The sequence below is a fragment of the Sander lucioperca genome, chromosome 11 (assembly GCF_008315115.2).
Source record: "Sander lucioperca isolate FBNREF2018 chromosome 11, SLUC_FBN_1.2, whole genome shotgun sequence".
Classification (NCBI taxonomy): domain Eukaryota; kingdom Metazoa; phylum Chordata; class Actinopteri; order Perciformes; family Percidae; genus Sander; species Sander lucioperca.
In genome coordinates this window covers 7,010,108-7,029,620 of record NC_050183.1, presented here as the reverse complement: position 1 = coordinate 7,029,620, position 19,513 = coordinate 7,010,108, and the positions used below count along the sequence as shown (strand labels likewise).

Genomic DNA, 19,513 nt, shown 5'->3' with positions numbered 1-19,513 from the left:
TGGGATGTGGTGGAACGGGAGCTTCGTGCCCTGGATGTGCATCCCACCAATCTCCATCAACTGCAAGATGCTATCCTATCAATATGGGCCAACATTTCTAAAGAATGCTTCCAGCACCTTGTTGAATCAATGCCACGAAGAATTAAGGCAGTTCTGAAGGCGAAAGGGGGTCAAACATGGTATTAGTGGAGTTCCTAATAATCCTTTAGGTGAGTGTATATATAGTTACATTATTAAGCATATAAAGGTATAAAGGTAACATCAGCCAGTACAGAAAAGACAAATGATCTCTCTTTAATGGTCCTTTGAACAGATATGTAAACACTTCTTTTGTAAAGTCATAGACAGGCATCATGATTCAAATAAATTATAAACGGTGCAATAAATTAAACATGGATTTATTTTGTACAGTTTATACTACATATTTACCAGAAAGCTTCTCTATCTATGAAATCCAGGCTTGATAGGGAACTCTTTGGGCGAGCTTCCCCAGGCACAGATTAGGTTGTTCTGTACATCAAGGTTAAGTCCTAGGCTGCATTGTACATGTTAAGCACGGTCCTATAACCTACAGGGTGAAGCCTTAACCTAATCTGTAAACTGTATGAATCGACACACTTCAAAGGAGGTTTCTCTGCTAAAACATGTCTTTTTCAGTCCAGGACTTCCTGTTTTGGGTCTCCAGCAGGGGAGTGTGACCTCTTCTGGCCTGTGGATCCTCAGTCCAGATAAGTCCTGTGTTCACATTTCAGAAACATGTCAAACTCAACATATTACATTAATACAACAGCACATGATATAAATACACATCTTATTTAAGGGAAACAACAAATGGTCTAAAGGTGGAATGTTCGAAGATATTAACAGTGGATGCTGGGACTGAAAAAAGCATAAACATTTCTATGCCTGCTGTTTCATTATTACTCTGTTGGTGAGGTGATTTTAAATCCCATTTAATATCATGGACACATTTAAATAAGAACAATCTGGCAGCCACAGACACACCTCTGTCTCTCTCTAACTGTCACCATAATCATGCATGTGTAAATTACTATGACGACTGGAGCGCAGAAATTCCGTAACACTCGTTTCTACTGAGCAAAACATAGGCTCCAATGTGACGGAAACAATATGGCAGTTAACATATAGACAAACCATACTGTGCCTGTGATTCCTCTTTTGTAAAAGCATCCATGTTGCATCACATGTAAAAAGGACATTCATTTCTCATCATCACATGAAAGAGGTCAACACATCCTGAAGAAGAATAGACCCTGGCTCTATGTACCAGAAGAAAATGGCTTAAGAAGAAACGTGAAAAATGAACATCCATTTGCCTTTCACGCGGGTTGTCTGTCCTACAGATGGTTGTACCTCAGGCCAAAGCCGTTGTAGTCCATGGACAGAGTAGTCAACTGGTGATCTCGTCATGCTGACAGACTTGTAAAAGACACTTCTAGTCCTTCACGTTTTCAAATTCAATGGTCCAGTATCCTGAGACAAAACATATCTTATTCTGTTATCTGTCCGAGCTCTTAAGTGTCTTTTCACACCACAGAGCGACATAAATCTGCACTGTGCTGCTCCAGTTGGAGGTCATTGTTGTCACATAAGGACAGAAAAAATAAGTTTATTAGAAGTTTTGCTCACTTTACGGTCTGGAACATGATTTTCTGTATTGACTATCTATTGATTAGTGACTGCATAATGCCCATGAACCACGTGGATACTCTTGTTGTAAACAGGAACTGTTTTAAATTATAAACTGGCAAAATCTGATTGAATCAAACTCTGTTTCATTGCTACCTTACGATTGTTCACAGTCAACACTAACAGCAACCCTTTCAAATGACCTTAACATAAGAACCAAAAGCTAAAATACATTCATTGTATTACATTTTTACATGCTACCTCTATGTTCACCTACACAAAACGTACTGAGATCAGTTTCTTGGATTCAAAGACACCTTGGATAGACGTCTCACCATATTTTGTTCAAATAACAATCAAAACACTAACTTGTGTGGGAAGGCTTGGCAATGCTTGGGTTTGCCTGCAGTGATCTACTTATAGTACAGTCAGTCTCTGCTGTTCTCTTGATTTGGCAACTTTTCTCTATTAAGAGCACACACATGCATTACCACACACCCGTGTTCACACACACACACACACACACACACACACACACACACACACACACACACACACACACACACACACACACACACAGCCTCCCTCTAGCTACAACAAACACACACACAAGAACACGTTGCAGACAGACACCCAAGTATCCAGATAAATAGCAGTGGAGTCCTGCCTGTTATGCTACTGGTACTGAGAATACAAGTTCTCAGAGCCACAGAGGAGCTAAAGCCTTGTGGAGCTTCTCTGAGGTGCCTACTTGCTCTATGCATCCTCTTCGTCTCTGTTTTCTTTAGCAGCGGTCGTCCTCGTCTGTGTCACTTAGCAGCTCGCTGGCTCGAGCCGGACTCGCTTGGCCCAAGTGCTTTCGGAAATGGCCATTAGGAACTTGCCAAGAGTGTCTGAGCTGAGGAGCGGAGCTTATGGCGTTGGCCCGTCCCAGGCTGGTTGCTATGGCAGTCTCAAAAGTAAGGGTCTCCTGCCCGTCGCCTGCCTCTCCACCGCTGCCGTCGTCATGGAATGGCAGGTAGGGCTCTGAGATGTAGCGGTGAGGAGATGGGTTGCTGGGTCCTGAAACCTGTACTCCGAATGACCCTTGACCTGCAGTTAGGGGGCCGCCCTCCTTGTCAGCCCTCCACAAGGTCTCTGTGGAGCCACCAGCGCCATCCTGAGGCTGGGGCTGTCCCTCAGAGGAGGCTGCTGGTGCTGGAGAGGTGTGGGCTTGGCAGACCAGAGGGGAGTAGGAGATGAACGGCCGAGGCCGGGAGGGTGTCTGTGGTAGCTGGCGCCGATTACGAGGAGTGCTGGAGTCTGAGGCTGAATGGGCAGGGCTGCCTGTTGTGTTTACCTGCAAACAACACAAGCACAATAGTAAGGGCAGTACTATTATAGACTCAGACTACAGCTACAGTTCCAGCTGTTATCCTCCTTCTGCAGTACTGCTGGTGTTCTTCCAGGTGGTTCACTGGATTCACATCCAATCACAGGTACAAAACAGTCCCTGGTTTCATTGTGCGATACAAACCAGCACGTCTTTGGGTCACAAAGACTAACTGGTGCTTCAGTGTGTAATTAACCCTGTTGTACTTCTACCTGTCTCTGTAAGGTGTGTGTGCTTCCTTCGCTAGGTGAACGGGACCGTCTCCTTTCACACGATGGATCGCGGCTGCGCTCCTCAGAATTGCAGCGGGACACGTCAGGAGACAGTAGGTGGCGCCGTTCCTTAGATCGCCCTCTCTCATGACTGCTTGTTTCTTTGTGGTTGACTCTTGGACCTAAGAGGTTAGTCATTTTTTTAAAGGACATTTTTACTTCTATGACTTCTAAACATTGCTATGCTGACATTGCTATTGCTAAAATGTATCAGACTATAGGAAATGCAATGTAATGCCATGTGTGTTCAGTGACCTCTGTAGCTCCTCTGACGAGGCCTGTATGAGCCGTCAGGACTGACTCTCTCCAGAGAGTGCTGCTCCTGCCAGAGGCCGTTCACACACTGGTCTCCGATGGTGGAGAAGGAGCGCTTTATCAGCTTACTGTCTGCTGACATCCCAGGCTACACACACACCCAACAACCAGAGAAGGAATCACTTAAGTAACCATGAATGAATCAGCAAACACACTCTCTCTCTCACCATCAAACACCCACACATACATAGCCTACATACATACATTATGTGCTGAGCAAACTCAAACTAATTCGTTTCAATTGTTTATTGATTTTCAAAGCACTTTCTAATACAATATTTGTTTGTTGCTGAATTTAGGTTTGAATAAAGGTTATTACTCTTTTATTACCGGTGGATCAACAGCCAGTCTGGGCATGGAGGAAGCTCTGATAGATGCTGTGCGCTGAGGTGATTTAATAACTGTTGCGTCCTGCCTGGCCTGCTGCATCACTTGGTTATACTCCACTACGTCTGGCACCTACACAGAAAAATCACAAAAAAGAGGGCTGGTTGTTTAATATTTATTTCTCTTTGTCTTAAGAGTCAAGCTGAGTCTCTATAATGATGCTCTGATAATGGTTTAACATGTGTAAACAATGTGTCCCAGTACAGATGTTGCATATAGTTTGTGTGTTCATTCAAATTATAATATTTTTCTTGCAGCAGTAAAACTAGCATTTATAGACTTTTGTTTGACCAGGTAGCTGACAATAATTATGCAGCTCTCTCAATACTACATGTAGGTGGGTACCAGTGTTTGTAAATGATGGTGCTGGTGATGCGGGTGATGGTAGGGGTGGTAGGGTGAACGATAGTCGCCGTCATCCTCCCCCTCCTCCGTCTCCTCCCTGGAGCGGGACAGCGGCTGCAGGAACATCTCTTGTGGAGAGATAGGGCTGAGTGCCAGAAAACCTCCTCTGGTGCTGAAGGAGCACAAACCGACAGGGCAACTGCATTATATACCCACATACATTTGTCAATTATTGTTGCTGATGATGATGATGATGATGATGATGAAGGAACAGAAGGCATCTAAAAAGTCCCTGACCAGATCTACAGAAAAACAAGATTCATCTATTCCTACCAGCATAAATAACCACAAAGCAATCTAAATAACGGTGTGAGGTAAATTAAAGTTGAATATTTACAGAGCAGATCCGGCACTGTGCCTGAGGAATGAAAGGGATTTGGCATTGCATAGGATTTCTTGAGGCAGAGAGGAGGCATCCATACGCTGGAACATAGGAGCATGTTTCTATGGGGAGAGAAAAACACATGCAGGGGGAGATGGGAAATTAAAACAAATACACTCCTGTAATCCTACTGTGTCTACCAATCAACTATGACTTGACATGTGACTTTTTTACCTCCACCTCAGTTTATCGGTGTTTTAAGCCCCCAACGCCTCCTTCCAGGCAGCGCTGCCTGGAAGGCACTAGGATTAGGCAATGGTTATGGTTATGGTTAGGTTTGGTTAGGTGCCAGCCTGGAAGGAGACGTTGGGGGCTTAAAACACCATCGAGCTGCAGCTTACCTCTGTTGGACTAGCAATAGCTTTATTTATATTTCTTTCCTTCTTTCCTTTTTGTTTTTATTTATACTTTTCTTCTTTCTTAGCTTGCATTACATAACATGTGTTACTATTTTCTAGTATGCTATTATTGGTTTGTCTAAATTATGTGCATGTTTCTACCTTTTTGAAAGTAAAAACAATTACAAACAAATATGCTCCTGTAATTACAGCAAAATGTCACTGAAAGAATCCTGAAACCAGTTATACAGTTACAGTTCACATCATTCATTTAGGATGAATGTGCTGTCTTTTCAGTTTGTTGTATAAATACTTTAAGTTCAATGTTAAACTGACTGGGTTTTAGTACATACAAATCTCAAGCTAAACTTTAAACCAAACAGGTCAACCATACAAAATGTAAATTGTTAAATGATGACCAATATGAAAAGAGCAGAATTATGCATTGAAACCACTACACATCAGTGGCTGCTGGGTGCTTTATGGGAATACATTTAACCAAAACATGTTATCATAATACACCTAAAAATAAAAAAAATGAAAAGTACCTGTTCCTCCAGTTGCTGTCGGAGCTTCTTGGCTTTGCTCTGCTTGTAATAGTCCATGATCATCATGGCGGCATAGATCTTCCCAATTGTCATGTCACTGGCTGAAAAAGGAGAAAGCATCAGACATGACCCTTCAAGAGTACATTATTAAATGGAATAACATTTACCAGTACAACTACTACGATAGCAAACATGTATATCTTTTCATTGACATATGAATAATGGTACTGTTAAGATGCAGGCTGATATCACCTTTGTGAATGGGAACCAGCAGGTCCAACGTCTTCTGAGAGAGATGAGGCCAGATGACACCGATCTCCTTCTGTAAGTCCAGGTCCATCTGATTTCTATCCTCCCCTCCTGGAGATAAAAAGTGTGATTTAGTGAGTTTTACATCACAGTGAATGTGTGTCTGTAACGTTTTATGATATTCGGTCTGACCTCGGGCTATCTTGACCTCCAGGGCGGTGCGGATGAGGGCCATGAGGGTGGAGGTGAAGTGAACAGACATGTCATCGTCCACAGGCATGTTCATCAGGACTAGTCTCTGATGGCAGCAGAGAGAGCATCATAGTCAGACACAACTCAGCACACCAACAACCAATTACACTACATATCACAATGAAAAAGTGGAAGCCCAGAGCGGCTGTTGTGGATCATAATGTTTTTTCAGTCCTCTTATCTTGTGGTCGTAATGACTTAATATTGCCATTATCTCAAGATAACAAATTACGGTTTTGTGATACTTACTTACTCATTTAGCTTACAGACTTGAGAATGAACAGTTTAGATTTGACACGGTTAAGGAATGCCATTGTGTTATTATAAGCAACATATGAATATGTTTCAGCTCAAAGGAAAAACACCCAGCTGAAACTGAGCTCAGCCTACTCACCCATAAATCTGTTACCGAGATAATTAGATAATCAAATTGTGATTTCAGGGCAACTGGCTTGAAAAAAAGAATTAAGCTACCATGGCCTTTCTGGGCATCATTACAGAAGAAAATGTTTCCACTTTATCATAATTTCATATAGCCTAGTTTGCTTTGTTTAAATGAAGTTAACTACACTGATAGATGCAGAAAGATGAAGAGGACAATCTTGTAAATATTTACTGTATCTTGTTTTGAGACACAAGATACAGTCAGTTTCAATCTCAACATAAACATCTGAGGTCACAGAATAAATACAGACATTTAAAAAAGAAGACAGAATAAAACTCATAAAACACATTCGGAAGTAAGAGAACAGTGTTCATCTGTGATGGAGCATGCTGGCAGGCTCGCAAACTCACAAACACCAATACCCAAACAACACACACACACACACACACACACACACACACACACACACACACAGTACATTTCATATTACACACAGATGTAACATTGGGCTGTGGTAGGAGGCACATGCAGACAGGTAAATGTAAGAAACGAAGAAGTATGAAAGACATGAGAACATTTGACAGCAGACTTCGACGAAAGACGAAGCATGTAGATGTTTGACAACTTTCTGGTTAATGTTCTCTAACTTGTTTAGAGCAATACACTCCACAGAGACTCTTTCATCAGATAACAGCGAACAGATAATGGCGCCTTATTTTTCTGCCAAGATGCAAAGCAAAACAGGCAAATCATTACTGTAGCTTTAATCATCTGCCAATGAAAACACACTGGAACGGTTCCAACAAGCAAAACTGCACCATATAAACAACAGAAAAAAATGCCTTGCTTTTCCAATGTGTGACACAAAAAATGAGTTTCTACAGCACCTGTCCTTGTTAATTAAAACATGAAGGAAGTGCCTGTTAGGCTCTAGTGTTTAGTCTACCTTATATGCCACCTTGGAGGGGCATTTCTTGCCCAGGCCTAGAGGTGGCGACATGTTGGTCAACATCTCATACATGTCATTGTAATGGATACGACCACTGGGGGTGCCAGGTAGCCATGAAGATGGGAGTGAGAGAGGGAAGGAAAAAGAGGGAGGGAGTAGAAAGGGGGGAAGGAAGGCAGAGGGATGATGTTGGAGGTGGAGGAGGAATTGAATAACAGTGGAGGAATCAGGGAGTGCGTTCCCAAGTGATGGAGGAGTGAAAGAGCACAGGAGGGGGTGGAGGGTAGAAGAGAGGAACATGAATGGAGGAGATACAAGAGAAAGGATTATTCCAAGGCATCACACAGGAGTAGGGAGTAAATAGTAGGAGAAAATAAAACAGGTTGTATTCTTTCTATGCTGCCACCAGGGCATAGAAATCTGGGAAAGGAGAAAACCTTGGACAGGATAAGCAAAGGAATGACAACCTCACTGGATCTGGTACAAATATCAAATACTTACGTTGTGAATCGTTGTGTGTGTGTGTGTGAGAGGGAACTCATCTTTAAACCAGATCCAAAAGGTAGAAAGAGACAGGATTTCCCTGTTTTTTCTTTATGAAGCAATGTATACTGAATGTACATGTGTATTTTGTAACAGTTGTATGTGTGTACTGTGTATTGCAACTGTATAGTGTATATTAAGTTGTTTGGTGGTTTTGTATGTGTTATAATTTTGTATGCCATGTAATCAGGGCGTCATTGGAAATGAGAGCTTGCTCTCAACTGATCCTCCCTGAATAAATAAAGGTGATGTATATATAAATTGCTGTACAACTGCATCAACAGTAAGCATTTTAAGTGCATTGATAAAACTAAAACGTTCACTTATAATCCTGAATGAGGGATGTCCTGTGCCTTAGTACCCTGAGACTCGAGTGTCGTCATTCTTTGACCTGAGTAACACACCCCTAAAGGCCAAGCAGGGTGGTGACAGCAGGTGAAGGGAAGGAAAGGAGGGATAGGAGGAGGTCAGGAAGGATCCCACACGAAAGAGGCAGAGGGGTTTGTTGATATGGGGGAACCAAACCTTGCATGCCACCCTGTGTGGGCAGTTCTTTCCAAAGCCCAGGGGAGGTGAGATAGTGCGCACAACTTTGTACATCTCCTTATAGTGGATCCTACCACTGGAAAGAACATATATGTCTTTAGTTGTGTGTCGGGTGAATGAGGCCTAACTGAAGGTTCTCTCCTCTTGTCCTCAAAAGAGTAGATTTAGGACATTCAAACAGCAATAAATCTAACTTTTAAAAAAACACACTGTAATAAACACATACATAAATATTTTACATGGTTATCGGTAGCTGTTGTCATTTATCTGTTTCAACTAGTTCAGATGCTGTTAAACGTGCTAGACAGACACCCCACAATTGCTTGTTACATCCAATATCAGATACAGTGTCAACTGTTGTGACGTTAGATGTGGATTAAGAAGAGTACCTCTTACTTTCATCCATATGTGTAAGTGTATTATGGAGTTTATATTTTACAGCATGACTGTAGAACACATCATTTGACATCACTAAGAAACTGTAGCATCTGTATGTGCACAGTTGTACTTTCGATTAAATGTGTTGCTTTAAGCCAGAGAGACACTAACCAGGCAGCACGGTCATACTCCCCCCAGATCCGGACAAACTCATCCAGGTGGTGAGGACCCAAGATGGACGAGTCTCTCGTCAGATACTCAAAGTTATCCATGATCACAGCCACAAACAGGTTCAGCATCTGGACAGTAGACAAACGAAAGAGAGAAAAGAGAAGCCATTTAATTATATGAGGATGGGAAGTGTTCAAAATATAAAGAACAGGTTAAAACATTAAAAGAGATATTTCATTTATTTTATTTCTAAAGGACAACGCACATTAATCAACATTTCTGTGAATGTGCCAGTGTGAGCAAGCCGGATAATTTTCAACTGAAGTCCTCGTATCGTTGTTGTAATTTAAGGGAATTATTCACACTCCAGTTTTCTCGACTTACCAGGAAGGAGCTGAAGAAGATGAACGAGACAAAGTAGAAATAGGCGAAGTCGGAGCCACAGCCCCCCTCCTGGTCGGACGTCGGTACTGCTGGGGGAAGCGAGGTGTCCGTCTCACACTTCTGTCCCCCCAGACACGACAACATGATCTCCTGCCATGACTCCCCTGTGGCACTCCTGGACACACACACACACACACACACACACACACACACACACACACACACACACACACACACACACACACACACACACACACACACACATTACACCAGGAGGAGGAGGGGTCGCTTAGGACTTGAGCAGTCCAGTTTACAGTTTATTCACAGTTACGTCTGCCATCTGGAAAGTACTATCAAAGCATTGAGGCTCGCACTACTCGCTTCAGAGACAGCTTTTAGATGGTCCAAATGTGAGACCTAGTTGTGTAGTCTATTGCATACATTTAAAGTACATTCTGTATGCAATAGTGCTAAACTTGTAATGCCTTTAAATCTTACTGTGAGTGTTTTATATTATGCTCCTTTTTTATTTTAGTTTTACTGCAAGGAAGGAATACGATTCTTATCACGTTTAAATGTACATCTTTTTTCTTCACTACTTATGAGAACAAACTTGGAACTTCAACATGGAGAAATAAACAGTTTGGTCGAGATAGCAATTTCATTATTTGACCCACTCTGCTTTGTAAAACTCCCAAAGTGTCTGCTGATTTGCTAAGCAGACAAGTGGTACACTGCAGCATCTATCACCCTGTGACACTGAGTAGCCCCTTGAGTACTAACTACCGTAACCTAGCAACATTATTTAAACTACATTAAGGAAATGTGTTATTGCGCGAACCAAATAAAGCAAACTATGTGTAATTTGGATCACTGCTAGATCTCTGTTTACAGTGATCTGAAACAACATAAAGTCCAAAGCTAACCGAAGAACAGCACTAAAGATCTCACGGTGTCCTACCTGAACAGCAGCATCAGAGCACCAGAGAAGGTCTTGAAGTTGTTGTGCTGCGTAATGTGAGTCTCCTCATTTAGCTTAATGTTCCCAAACACCTGATTCACACAGATATACACACACAATCCTTAACAGTGACAGTGTTTATGTCATGCACTACCCATTTTGCACTTTTTTTTTTGTAAAAATAGTAAATGTAGTACATTAAACACCATCTCCATAGAGAAACAGAGACCAATCAAGCATGTGTCTTTCTAACCTGCATGCCAATGATGGCGTAGATGAAAAAAAGCATGGCGATGAGCAGGCAGACGTAGGGCAAAGCCTTGAAGGACTGGACGAAGGTCCACAGAAGAATGCGGATGGTGTAACCTTGTCGGAGCAGTTTGATCAGACGAGCAGCTCGGAACAGCTTCAAGAAACTCATGTTGAACGTATCAACAAACTGGCGTAAGGACATGGGGGGGGAGAGGGGGAGAGAGAGAGAGGGAGAGAGAGAGAGAGAGAGAGAGAGAGAGAGAGAGAGAGAGAGACTGTTGTTTACTGGTGGTGTTGAGGGATGTCAGCTTGACATAGCATACAATAGTAATGTTCACACAACTGTGCAGAAAAAAAGGAAATCACAAAGGTTCACTCTTTCTTTCAGTGTCAGAGTTAATCATGTTTATTTCTTATTACCTGCAAGTCTACCACGATCTCTGTGATGCTGCCCAAAACAGTGATGAAGTCAAAAATGTTCCATGTGTCTCGAAAGTAATTCTGTGGAAACAGGAAAGATACTTAGAACCAATTCTAAAAAAAGATCTTTAATTCACATTCAGGCTGTTTGCTGCTCTTTTGTCTCACCAGAAAGCCGAAGGCCATGATCTTGAGGACGCACTCAACAGAGAAGAGAACAGTGAAAGCTGTGTTCAGGTGCTTCAGTACGGCCTCGTATGCCGGCGGGGCAGAGTAATACTGAAAATAGAAAGGCGGCAAGTATTAAACTGCAAAAAAAAAGTGGAATATTCCCTAACCAGTTCACTGAACTTCAGCCCTACACCCTGCAGAACTACAGGTTGATGGAAGATTCCTCCAGACCCATAAATAGTGTCTCAATCTCTGCACCTTTCATCTGTCGCACTATAAAAGGAGCCATTCCTCTAGGGGCGGCAGCCACAGTTAATGAGGTCATGCAAAATAGCAGCCCCTGGACATTATAGATCAATATTTAATACAGGCTGAGTCACCCTGCATCTGTCTGTCTGTCTGTCTGAACAACCAGCACAGCCCAAAAAAAGGCCAGTTCAGAAGAAGAAAGAGTGAGAGAGAGGGGGGGAAAAAAACACATCAACAGATCCAAATGAAAACATCAGTGTGTTTCTACACATCCATGTTTCCAGTTAGGAGTGACACATCTCGGCTTATTTTAAAACCAAAGTGTTAACAATCGCAAGTTCATGACAGAATATGTTGCTGAGAAGCAACACAAGGTGTGTTTTTTCCTATTAGCAAACAAGGATATGTGGAAAATGGCACATCATCCTTAAGAGTGAGAAGAGAGATGTACGGTAGATAATGGTAGAACCTATCACACCAGTTGTTGTCCTCTCATTTTGGTCCTACTAAGATGTGCTGTTGTAGTCTTTGATTTTTCTTTTCTCTTTTTATTATCCTCACCTTCATCATAAGTACAATGGTGTTGAGAGCGATCATGGCCAGGACAGTGTACTCAAAAGAAGGCGACACCACAAAATGCCACAGACGGTATTGGACCGTGTGCCTGTTCTGGGGCATGTAACGAGTCAGGGGCTTGGCACCGATGGCAAAGTCTATGCACGCCCTCTGAAATACAGAGAACAGGAGGAAGAGAAAGGGAAGAAAAATGAAACCGTAAATACACGCAGCACACAGTCTAACTATTCACCTTGTTTTAATGACAGGGTTCTTTGTTTTTGCTTCTTTTCTGTTTTCTTTAAACTCTAAAGGAAGACATGTATGGATTTACAAAGATAGAGTACATTTGATGTATTTGGCCTTCAAAATCTATACTTTGCATAAAGTAAAGAGACAGAGAAAGGGAGACAGACAGGGAAGAAAAATATTTGACCAAAGCTGATTAGACATAAGGGAACAGACTAGAAAGTAGCTTATGGGTCATTAAACACAAGGCAAAAGACAAAGACAGAGAAAGTGTTTGTTTGTCATTCTTCTATCAATCTTTCCTCACCTCATTCTTTTCCAGGCTGCACTCCTCCATCATCTTATCCCCCTGTTCCTGGAAGGTGATGATGATGAGAGCCACGAAGATGTTGACAAAGAAAAAAGGAAAGACGACAAAGTAGATGACATAGAAGATAGACATCTCCATCCTGTTGCCGTGGCTCGGACCCCTGTCCTCCTCTGTCACATCTACTGAGTGCTGCAGAACCCTAAAAGAGCCGAGACACAATGCTTATTAATGCTAACGCTGCTATTTTAATAGAGCTTTTAAGCTCAAGCAACTACAAATAAGAACTTCCTCTTTTTGGCAAAACAGAAATAGCAAAAATGTCACCTTTAACAATGAGAATATGCTCATGCAGCTGCTTAAAATCTTTCGCAAAATCAAGACTCTTGCACACTTACAGGAGCTATTAGTTTTGGAGAAAAAAAAAGTTTGGTAGTGTTTGTTCACTGGGGTGGGGATCAAATGTCAATTTCATCATTTGTGATTTATTGCCACAGCATTAGTCAATTAACGAGGGTTGGAACAGTACAAACCCACAACCACTGTCAGCAAAATATTGGTATAATTTTATTGTGAGATAATGAATGGCAAAATCTTTGTTAAGTTAATCATATCTATTATATTTCCTCCATCAAAAATCAGATTTGACCATTAGCAAAGAACAAGACAGATGTTAAAAGGTTATAACGCTCATAAGAGCTAATGAGCCCTCTAAGAAAGGAAAATGATGTGCGGGAAAGCTCCTGCTGAGTTTCCTCAACCAGCATGAGAATTAGCACTCATCCGCTGATTCCAGTCAGACTCACTGAGGCCATCCCTCTCCAGTGGAAACAGTGAAGAGAGTGAGCAGAGCCCAGATGACGTTGTCATAGTGAAACTCGTGTCTCTTCCAGTCTCTTCTCTTCACCTCTTTCTTATCCTTCCCATAGTCAATGTAGTAACCCCTGAAGGAGAAGGAGGAGACCAGGGACAACAGAAAAAAAGTTGTAACTAAGATACATTAAATGAAGAAAAAACATTAAGAAAAGGTGAAAATCATATAAGCTTTTTTAACAAGTTTATTGACCCAAGTGTCTAGTTTTAGAAGGACATGGAGCCAAAAAACAACAATTCCAAAAAGGAATAAATGACTGAATGAAGGATGGGAAAAGAAGGAAGGGAAAAGAGATGAAGGGAAAAGAAAGAAACAAATAAACAAAGATGAATATAAATCTGAATGCGGGAATAAAGGAAGGGAAAACAGAAAAAAAGTGAGTATTACTGGCAATCCTTTTCTGTGTCCTTGGAACTGTCTGTACAGTAGAAAAACTTCCCCTTGAAGAGCTGCACAGCGATGACGGCAAAGATGAACATGAAAAGCTTGTAGACTATCAGGATGTTGAAGACATTTTTCAGAGACGTCACTACACAGTCAAACACCGCCTGGAATAGAGAGACGTGAGATGAAAAACATGGTGAGATCAGAAAATCAGGCCTGTGCAGATGTGCAGATACTGCAGCAACAAGCAAGCAGCATTTTCAGTATATTCTTTGATGCACATAACTATCTATTTAGTCCAATTTATAGTACTATTACACGGTAATGCAATTACCGTAGGGACGTTTTGCAAACCTTTGTTGGTTTGTTTGAATTCATATGTTAATAATCAGACATCTCAGACTTGAGTCAGCTGTTGTACAAGCAAAAACATACCAAAATCACACTATCCTATTAACAATGCTAGCATTTGCTTAATGTTTTTTGGACAACATTGCACGTGAATGCAATGATTTCCAGCTTTTAATGTAACAAAAGTTGAAGTTTCACATCAGCATTGGAAGACACCAACAAAAAAAGGTTTCAAAAACAGAAAGTTTGATTTTTACTGGCATGACGTAAAACCAGTGGCTGCCTGGAAGGTAAGAAATGAATCTAAAGACATAGGCTTTGGCGGTAATATAAAGGACTATATGTTAAAACATGTATAACCATTAATGGGACCTTTAGGTTAAGTTAATGTTCTTCACTCCCTGTCTCAGTGATTAGAACAAGATGTGTGTTTTTGGTATTAGTCGCAATCCCCAAATGAGTACCTGTTAGCACACGCTGACAGTCCTCCAGCTGCCTCTCAGGCTAGCTATTTCCCTGCCTTCACTTTAAACTCTCCCCCCTTCTCGCTTATTGTCAGTTTTTACATTATTCTCTTTAGTTCTCCTGTCTGCAAATGGCAATCTCAGTTTCCATTTTGTATTATTTCTTTTTCCACTGAGGAGTGTATTTGGAGCCTTAAAGCGTTATCCACCTGTGTACGCATGGCGCTTTTATGATTTGTTTTCTCCCTGCGGACAGTCTACGTGTGAGGTGTGACAACATGTCTTCATGCCCTGATGCTCAGCGTTTATCACCTCATCTGTCTACTCGTTCTGTCTCTGCTCTCAGGTCTGCAGCCGAGATATCAAAGTCGGAGCATGTCTGACCTTGAGTTTAGGAAGTCTCTTGATGGTCTTTAGCGGTCTGAGGACACGCAACACTCTTAGAGACTTGATGGTCTTAATGTCCCGTCCTTTGTTATTTCTGTACAAAAAGACAGACAGACTGTGAGCATCACACCATTGCAGCATAGTAAATACCACATTTTTAGACACTCATGTTTTGTTTTTCCCACCTTATTCGTCTATCATCACAGTATGTGTAATCTGACATATTCTACTTATGTTACACTCTGAATTTTGCACATTTAAAGTATTTGCTCTAAGAGAGAAAGACTTTTTTTGTTTTTTACCCCATCACATTGCTGCTGGTCAATCGCACAGGGGCATCACCAACAGACGGGAAAAAACAGGAAAGGACACATATATCAACAGTTATAATGTTAGAAACAAAATGGAAGAGATGACTACATGAAGTGGAAGAATATTTACAGCAGAAAAAGCTTATTTACAGTTGATTTAAACACACTTTGATGTTTAGACATATGATTAGTGTATATGATTAATTCAAATAAATCATGTGACTGACGAGAGGGCGAAGGCCACCAATGCTCCCACCACGACTATAAAGTCGAGGATGTTCCACAGGTCTCTGAAGTAGGAGCCGTCATGGAGGAGCAGACCCTGGTCAATCATCTAAAGACAAGCCAAGAGTGAGTAATGAAAGTAATGTACTTCTCCAGGATAGTTTCCAGGAATGCAGTTAACTTTCTTTTAAGGTATTTCAAGCTTCAGTGTCAAGCTCCTAAACAAATTGAGTTATGTGAGAGTTGGGCCTGACAAAGCTGTACTCTGAGGGGGGCATGGAGCAGTGATGATTAACAGCAGAGGAAAGTAGAGAAAACTGTCAACTATTTCTGCTACACAACAATAGGCTTATTTTTTTCAGACACTCCTTGAATCTTAACTAAGATTAATTTTACTTATTTGGGACTATTAAAATGAATCAAATAAAAATGGGGAAACATTTTAATTAGAGCCAAATTGGAAACTGTGTGTCAACACCATTTCTTTTTGATCCATTATCAGACTAATCTTCATGGTTCTTTAGATGTGGTAGAAAAGGAATGCCCAAAGGGGACCTTAAGTTCATAGTTTAGTTGCTGAGTTTAGGTCTTGTGGCTCCACAGTGGAACCATCCTGGAACTCTTTGCTCGAAAAAGGTATATTTATATTTTAACATTTCTTGCAATCAATCGCCACACAGTGACATCTTTACACAGTAACTTACCTTTATAATCATTTCAAATGTGAAGACTCCGGTGAACACATAATCAAAATACCGCAGAACCTGCAATGAGTGTGACACAGAAGGACAGTCAAAGAGAAAAGATCCGACACGTCTAGGATATAACACAGATAATAAAAAGGTGAAATTTGGTTTGTTGCGTTGATTTCATGACATTTAGGGCTATGTAACTTCAAATAATCTTATCTTGTAGTTTATTATGAAACAGTCCCCTCAAACGATGGCAACACAAGACAAGAAAATTAGCCAAATTTCTCCCATAAATAACCAGGCTCAGTGTGTCTTACACTGCAATTTCCTCACTCATCAGTGATTTAACTGCCCCCCCCATCAAGTTACATTAGCTGCATTTTGCAAAACAATTTAAGGAAATGTTTTCTTTTTTCTTTGCTGCTTAGTGTAGATGAAGCTATGAGGCCCAAGGCACATATAAACCATGATTGAAATTGAATCTCAGAGTGTTTCAGGAGAAATAGTTTGGCTTCTATTAAGTCATTAATGTAACAGCTGGCCCTGTGTCAGACAGATGATATATACATGAATGTGAACACACAAACCTTATTCCAGTTAGAGGAGGTGGCTACAGGGTCCTCAGCAGCCAGTGCTATACTACTAGCAGCTATGACCAGCAGGATGGACATTTCAAAGTACCTGAGGTTCACCACGTAGTGACACGCTCGACGAACCCTGAGGGAGAGCAGATGGCACAGTGGAGATGCGATATAGTGGTCAGGTACCATAACTACTAAGAGTGAGACAGTGTAGGCTTAAGCTGGCTGAAACTTGATTGCAACAGGGTTAAACAACATTCAGTAGATGTCGTGCAACAACCCTGAACTCTCTGCCATTACTTCCAAGTGCATGTGAGGTTTGGAGTGTCATTATTCCCCAGTATTATAAAGTCTATCCCAGAGGAAGCAACTTACGGGTTGTCAGGTTTGAAGATGAACATGCTGTCTGGAGTCACAGTGTTGACAGGCTTTGTCTCCTCTGCCTCCTCCTTCTCTGGTTTACAGGTTTCAGGGTCCTTTATGTTGACTGGAGAAGGTCAGGAGAAGAAGAAGAAGAGGCAAGGACAGGTGTAAGGAGGAGAAGAAGAGTAGGGTAAAATGAGAAGATAGCACAGTGGATACAAACAAGGAGGGAGGCCTCACAAAGCCACCTTAAAACTCGCAACCTTAGTAAAATAGGATTTTAATCTGGAAAATATCCACTGAGAATAGACTGATGGGGACAAGCTTAGACGATAACATGACTCATCGCTTCTATAAAGGCCCTGAATTGTGGAGGCAACAATTTAGCTTAGGTGTAATAGATATGAAATGAAGCATGACTTTGCAACTGCATGGTCAACTTTATTTCTCAAATACCTGTGATCGTGGAGAGCTCTAGAGATGACTGAACGTTTGGCACCTCGATGATCACACTGGAGCTAAGCTGACATTTGTCGTGGTCCTGCTCTGTCTCCTTCTCTTCTTTGTTGCTCTCTGGGATGACAGGAGGAGACGGGTCTGATTGCTGAGGAGGTTCTTCCTGCTTCTGAGGACACTGGTCACCAGTGTGGCTCTGGTTTTCTGGTGGGTCAGTGTCTCCTCCACTCCTGTCACCCTGTCTGAAAATAGAGCGACAAAGGCTTTACTGGACAGACAGGAGGACATTGATATACTTACTGTATGGTCTATGCTGTCAGGTGGTGAATCTATAGCTGACCAAAAACCACAACGTCCCCAGTTTGCATCTGGTCGGTTGCATGTCTTTCCCCATTTGTCTGTCCTTATTTCTGTAATTTCTCTACTGTTGACTATCCAATTAAGGCATTAAATAACAATTATAAACATGTAGCCAAAATGTAATAGAAGTTGGTAATTTGAGTGTGCAATAAAGCACAAGCGCATGCTAATGTCTCTATTTTGTTTCCATAGCATCTCCCGGTCATTGAAAATCACTGGCATTAAACATATACATGTGACTAGGGGCCTTTGCTGCATCTTATTCTCCTCTCCTCTCCAAATCGTTCCTGTCTCTCTTCACTTTGACTTCACCCGTTTACCAAATCTGAAACATACTGCCAAACAAATACAAAAAAACATGAATGAACAGCTGTTGGTCTGTCTCACCTGCTCTCATCAGGTTTGGACACCTCTTCCACCTTTTTGGTCTCTGCCTCCTTCTCCACCATGTTCCCCGGATTTCTCCTCCTCTCTCTGCTGACCGAGCGACTCGCCAAGTGGCTTCCATTCCCCGATGGTGATGACCCTTGACTTCTGGCCCCGCTGTGATGGTCACAGTGATGTAGCGCCCTTCTGCCCCTGATCCCACCATGACCGCCCATCTCAGGAGTCAGTGTGTCAAGGTTATCTGGTGGTCTGAACTTCTTTACTGCCCTGTGTTGACGCTCGCCATTCAATCTGGGGCTCCGACGCTCGCTGACGGTGTTGTGACTCTGATTAACAGCCAGTTTTCTGCTCTCTGTGATGGAGTCGGATTCAGGAGGTTCTGGTATGGCCACAGACACAGAAGCATCGGGAAGGGGCACGTTCGTAGGATCCAATGATTCTGGTACCAGAACCACTGGGAGTTCTGGTATGTGGCCAGAAAGGGCGGCATCCAGGGCCATATTCACAGACATGGAGGAGCCTAAAGCCTGATTCTTGGATGGGGAGGCTAAGGGGTCCGTCAGGTGCTTCAAACTCCCAGACTGTGTGTGCTCCATGGCCTTGCGGTGCAGTGACTGGGGCTGTCCATGCTGGGCCTGGGCTGAAGCAGGAGGCCCGTCCTTCTCCTCGTTGGGACTGCTGAACAGGATCTCTCGGCTGGACATCTGGCGGTGTCTCCGCAGCTGGCTAGTCCTCTGCTCCCACACTGACATGGTCATCCTTGTTCTTCTCTCTCTCCTGGACATGAAAGAAGTAGAGGGGTTGAGTGGTGGGGGTGGGCGGCCCTCCCTGATGCTGCCCTCGTCCAGGGAGCAGGAGTAGGTAGGCCGGCTGCGGTGGATGGCTCTTTTCCTGTACAGGTAGGGCCGCCTCCTCCGGCTTCCCCTGAGAAGAGAAAGAAAAGACCAAATGTCAGCATATAGAAGCAGACAATTTATTATACTGTATG

At 42.2% G+C, this 19,513-nt stretch overlaps 1 protein-coding gene across 10 annotated transcripts in view; it reads right to left on the bottom strand.

The window, feature by feature from the left end:
* Positions 1-382: 382 nt before the first annotated feature.
* The window catches only part of LOC116055307 (voltage-dependent R-type calcium channel subunit alpha-1E), a 99,648-nt gene continuing 80,517 nt past the window's right edge, over positions 383-19,513 (bottom strand). For 2 of the 10 annotated variants that reach the window (XM_036007283.1, XM_036007284.1), the window contains 28 exons: positions 18,526-19,302; positions 17,779-18,020; positions 17,335-17,446; positions 16,966-17,095; positions 16,391-16,450; positions 15,689-15,795; positions 15,453-15,464; positions 15,148-15,244; positions 13,952-14,112; positions 13,497-13,634; positions 12,691-12,892; positions 12,141-12,305; positions 11,328-11,438; positions 11,160-11,240; positions 10,741-10,926; positions 10,488-10,579; positions 9,527-9,701; positions 9,143-9,270; positions 7,502-7,598; positions 6,111-6,216; positions 5,922-6,029; positions 5,670-5,770; positions 4,739-4,845; positions 4,342-4,513; positions 3,940-4,068; positions 3,550-3,697; positions 3,235-3,416; positions 383-2,989 (listed from right to left, as the gene is read on the bottom strand). In XM_036007283.1, the coding sequence (XP_035863176.1) occupies positions 2,435-2,989; positions 3,235-3,416; positions 3,550-3,697; positions 3,940-4,068; positions 4,342-4,513; positions 4,739-4,845; positions 5,670-5,770; positions 5,922-6,029; positions 6,111-6,216; positions 7,502-7,598; positions 9,143-9,270; positions 9,527-9,701; positions 10,488-10,579; positions 10,741-10,926; positions 11,160-11,240; positions 11,328-11,438; positions 12,141-12,305; positions 12,691-12,892; positions 13,497-13,634; positions 13,952-14,112; positions 15,148-15,244; positions 15,453-15,464; positions 15,689-15,795; positions 16,391-16,450; positions 16,966-17,095; positions 17,335-17,446; positions 17,779-18,020; positions 18,526-19,302 (4,681 nt within the window). In that variant the 3' untranslated portion in view covers positions 383-2,434. Of the gene's footprint in view, positions 2,990-3,234; positions 3,417-3,549; positions 3,698-3,928; positions 4,069-4,341; positions 4,514-4,738; positions 4,846-5,669; positions 5,771-5,921; positions 6,030-6,110; positions 6,217-7,501; positions 7,599-8,572; positions 8,670-9,142; positions 9,271-9,526; positions 9,702-10,487; positions 10,580-10,740; positions 10,927-11,159; positions 11,241-11,327; positions 11,439-12,140; positions 12,306-12,690; positions 12,893-13,496; positions 13,635-13,951; positions 14,113-15,147; positions 15,245-15,452; positions 15,465-15,688; positions 15,796-16,390; positions 16,451-16,965; positions 17,096-17,334; positions 17,447-17,778; positions 18,021-18,525; positions 19,450-19,513 lie in introns of those variants that run through there. The other 8 variants (XM_031307220.2, XM_036007282.1, XM_036007278.1 and 5 more) reach the window with 6 other exon arrangements.